This window comes from Chenopodium album, chromosome 26, assembly GCF_948465745.1.
Source record: "Chenopodium album chromosome 26, dcCheAlbu1.1, whole genome shotgun sequence".
NCBI lineage: Eukaryota > Viridiplantae > Streptophyta > Magnoliopsida > Caryophyllales > Amaranthaceae > Chenopodium > Chenopodium album.
This window is the reverse complement of record NC_137859.1, coordinates 28,716,057-28,719,694: the sequence shown is the minus strand read 5'-3', so window position 1 is coordinate 28,719,694 and position 3,638 is coordinate 28,716,057. Positions and strand designations below refer to the sequence as shown.

At 31.7% G+C, this 3,638-nt stretch overlaps 2 protein-coding genes across 2 annotated transcripts; both read left to right on the top strand.

Annotated features, from left to right (window-relative positions):
- The first annotated feature begins 242 nt into the window (after nt 1–242).
- Nucleotides 243–944, top strand: LOC145616983 (protein FAR1-RELATED SEQUENCE 5-like). The gene has a single exon (XM_081671691.1). The coding sequence runs from the start codon at nt 243–245 to the stop codon at nt 942–944; it is 702 nt and encodes a 233-aa protein (XP_081527817.1).
- A 16-nt stretch (nt 945–960) lies between these two features.
- LOC145616982 (protein FAR1-RELATED SEQUENCE 7-like) lies at nt 961–2,309 on the top strand. The gene is made up of 2 exons (XM_081671690.1): nt 961–1,259; nt 1,604–2,309. Exons 1-2 carry the CDS (start codon nt 961–963, stop codon nt 2,307–2,309), a joined length of 1,005 nt encoding a protein of 334 aa, XP_081527816.1.
- The last annotated feature ends 1,329 nt before the right edge of the window (nt 2,310–3,638 follow it).

Below are 3,638 nucleotides of genomic sequence, written 5' to 3'. Positions count from 1 at the left end.
CTTTGATCCTGTATATTTTTTTTAATATAGAATTGTACAAGTAATTATGAACATGCTATTCTTTTATTTGAACAACCTTATTCTGTTATTTGAATTATGTTCTTTTATATATGAACTATAATAATGTTGGTTATGCATTTTGTTTGTTTATTGCAGTTTATAAGTATGAAGTTGTTTATAAGGAAAGTGAAAAGTCTGAATTGTAGTGGAAACAAGTCAAAAGTGATGCGGAGGCATATGAAATGTACAATGATTATGCATTTCGGCATGGATTTAGTATTAGGAAAGGGAAAGTTCGATATGTTGGTACTTCAAGTGTTTGGAGAGGCAGAAATTATGTGTGTTCAAATGCTGGTTTGAAGGATACTTCTTCTAAGGTGCCTAAGAAGTATTCTAAGTTGGATTATCGTACATGTTGTGAAGCTTATATTGATTTTGTTATTGATGAGAAAGGTGTTTGGACTGCTGTTAAACACAATATGGATCACAATCATGCTATGATACCTGTTGAGAAAAGACATCTCCTTAGGTCTCAAAGGAAAATGCAAGGTGAGCATTTGAAGTTCATAAGTACTATGAAGGCTAGTGGTGTTAGGGTTATGGATTCTCTTCGTGCTTTGAGGAAAGAAGTTGGTGGATCTCCTAATCTATGCTACACTGTTACTGATGTTTACAATGCTTTAGCTACTGAAAAAGCTGGCAGATTAGAAGGTGGTGATTGTAATGCTTTGATCAAGTCATTTGCTGCAAGACAAGCCAAAGAGAGTGACTTTTATTATGAGTTTGAGGTTGATGGAAATCATGTGCTTTGTAGTGTATTTTGGAGGGATGGAAGAATGCGAAGGGATTATGAAGCTTTTGGTGATTTGATGGTTTTCGATACTACCTATAGAACCAACAAATATGGCATGATTTGTGCCCCTTTTGTTGAATCATCATTGTAATAATGTGATGTTTGGAATGGGTTTTGTTCTTGATGAAAAGACCAGCAGTTTTGTATGGTTGTTTGAGGCTTTTATGAGATCTATGGGAGAATGTCGACACCCCATAACCTTAATGACTGATCAAGCACCTTCAATTGCTGTAGCAATACGAGAAATTTTTTCAAGCACTCGGCACCGTTTGTGTACTTGGCACCTCGGTGAGAATTCAAAGACCAATATAGGAGGGCTCAGAATATTGAAAGGGTTTCCAGAAGTATTTGATTATTTGCTCAAGTACTGTGAAAGTCCTGCTGAATTTGAACATTACTGGCCAAGGTAAGCTTTCTTTAATTTTCTTTGAACTATTCATTTTATATTTTGAACTTCTAATGTCTTAATTTGAACTCAGATATTTACATATTTGTGGACTTAATTTTATTGAATTTAACATGACTTATTTCGTTTTGAACATTATTGTTAATTATTTGAATTTATTTCTTTAGGATTTGAACCTTTGTTTATATATGAATTAATAATTATTTAATTTCAATCTGTTTACTCTTTTTGTTTAACAAGTATATATGAACTGTATGTAATATATTTTGAACTTTGTTGTTTTTTTTTTTGAACTTCTATATTATTATTTTGTTTATTGGTATCTTGTTTTTTGTTTTTAATAGAATGATGACAAAATACAAGTGTTCAGAAAATGATTGGTTAAATCACTTGTATGATATCAAAGAGAAATGGTGCCCTGCTTATTCAAAGGATTATTTTTCGGGTGGAGTATTGTCATCCCAAAGGAGTGAAACAACAAATCATTCTGTTTCTAATAGATTGAATAAAACAGATGGTTTGAGTGACTTTTATAGTACTTTTCTTGATGTTATATCAGAATGGAGGAGTAAAGAAAGTAAGCAAGATTTTCGTTTTCTGAGGGGTAACCGTCATCTTGTAGTAGCTAATGTTAGTTTGCTCATACACGCTAGGGAGATTTATACTATTTCTGTGTATGTGGTATTTGAGGATCAATTTGCAAAAGGTATTTCATGTTGTCAAGAGCGAAAGCATGAAGATGATGAGACTATTTGTTATTATGTTTGGAGGCCAAATAAGGACATTATAAGGCATGAAGTTACTTATGAGAAATTCACCTTTAACATCAATTGCACTTGTAAGTATTGGAGTGAGATGGGGTTGTTATGTGGACATTCTCTTCGTATATATAATATTCACTGTGTTCAAAAAATACCAGAACAGTATATAGTGAAGAGGTGGACTAAGAAGGCTATGTGTAGTCATGTTTCTGATGAAGAGCCATGTGAAGATGTTAAAGTTGTCCCTTCTGCTGTTTGGAGAGTTCAAATGGTTAGGAAGTATGTTTAGTTAGTGACATCATGTCAAGATGATCTTTTAGCACGAAATGAAGTCGAGTATACTTTTCAAATGCTACGTGAAAAGGTGGAAAGTGTGATGGGTCCAATTCATATTGATGAGGTTGAAGTTGGTAAAGAAGCTAAAGAAGATTGTGATGAAGAAGGGTTCATAAACAATCCAAAAATAGCTAGGAAGAAGGGTGAGAGGAACTACAGGCCAAAGAGTACTGTAAAGAAAGCATGTAATAAAGCTAAGGGTTGGAAAAAGAAAGTAGATAAATACAAAGACGAAGCCAGAGCTACTGTCCAAAAAATAGTTGTTGAGGTAATTTTGAACCTCTGTTTTTTGTATTTGAACTTTTGTTTTTTCATATTGAACAGCTTATAATTTTTTAAAATTTTGTAGGTTTTAGATGATGATGGAGATCCTTTGGTTTATTCACATCCAACAACACAAGGACCAAATCTTTCTGTACTTTCTAAGAAAAAGAATGTTCAGAGTACAAATAGTAAAGCTACTAACAATGCTTCTCATTCTTCATCAACATATGTAAGTATTTTTTTAAAAAATATTTTAATTGTCTTTTTTGAACTGTTTTGTATTATATATGTTTAATTTCATTTTTTTTCTTTTAGGTTTTTAGTGATGGGTTCAGAACTGGTTCTCAAGGTTCAAATGGAAAAGGATTCAAAAATAGTAATCCTTCAACTAAATCTACTCAGCAATCTTCAGCTAATGTAATTTTTATTCTGTTTTGAACTTAAACTGTCATTCTTTTGAACTTTCTATGTTATATTTTGAACCTTTTAATTTTGTAGTTGTTTGAAGGTGAATCATCCAACAATTTTGCAAGAACTAATTCTTCCTAGCCATCCTCATCAAAAGCTTCAAATACAACTAATGTTCAGCCTTCCTCCAGAAATATTTCAAGAGCTACTCATCCATCTTTTTCAAATGTAATTTTTTTGTTTAATTTTTTAAATATTTTCTTGAATTTTTATTTTATTATTCTAAATTAACTTGAATTTTTTGTAGGTTTTTGGTTAACAAGGTTCAACTAATTCTTCTCAGCCATCCTCATCAAAAGCTTTAAATTCTTTCCCAACAACTAAGCCACCTTTATCAAATGTAATTTTTTTTCTGAACTTTTTGACATTAATTTTGAACTTTTGTTTTCAGTTTCTGAACTACATTTAATTTCCTTTAGGTTTTTGGTCAACAAGGTTCAACTAATTCTTCTCAACCATCCTCATCAAAAGCTTCAAATTCTTTCCCAACAACTAAGCCACCTTTATCAAATGTAATTTTTTTTGCTGAACATTTTCACATTATTTTTGA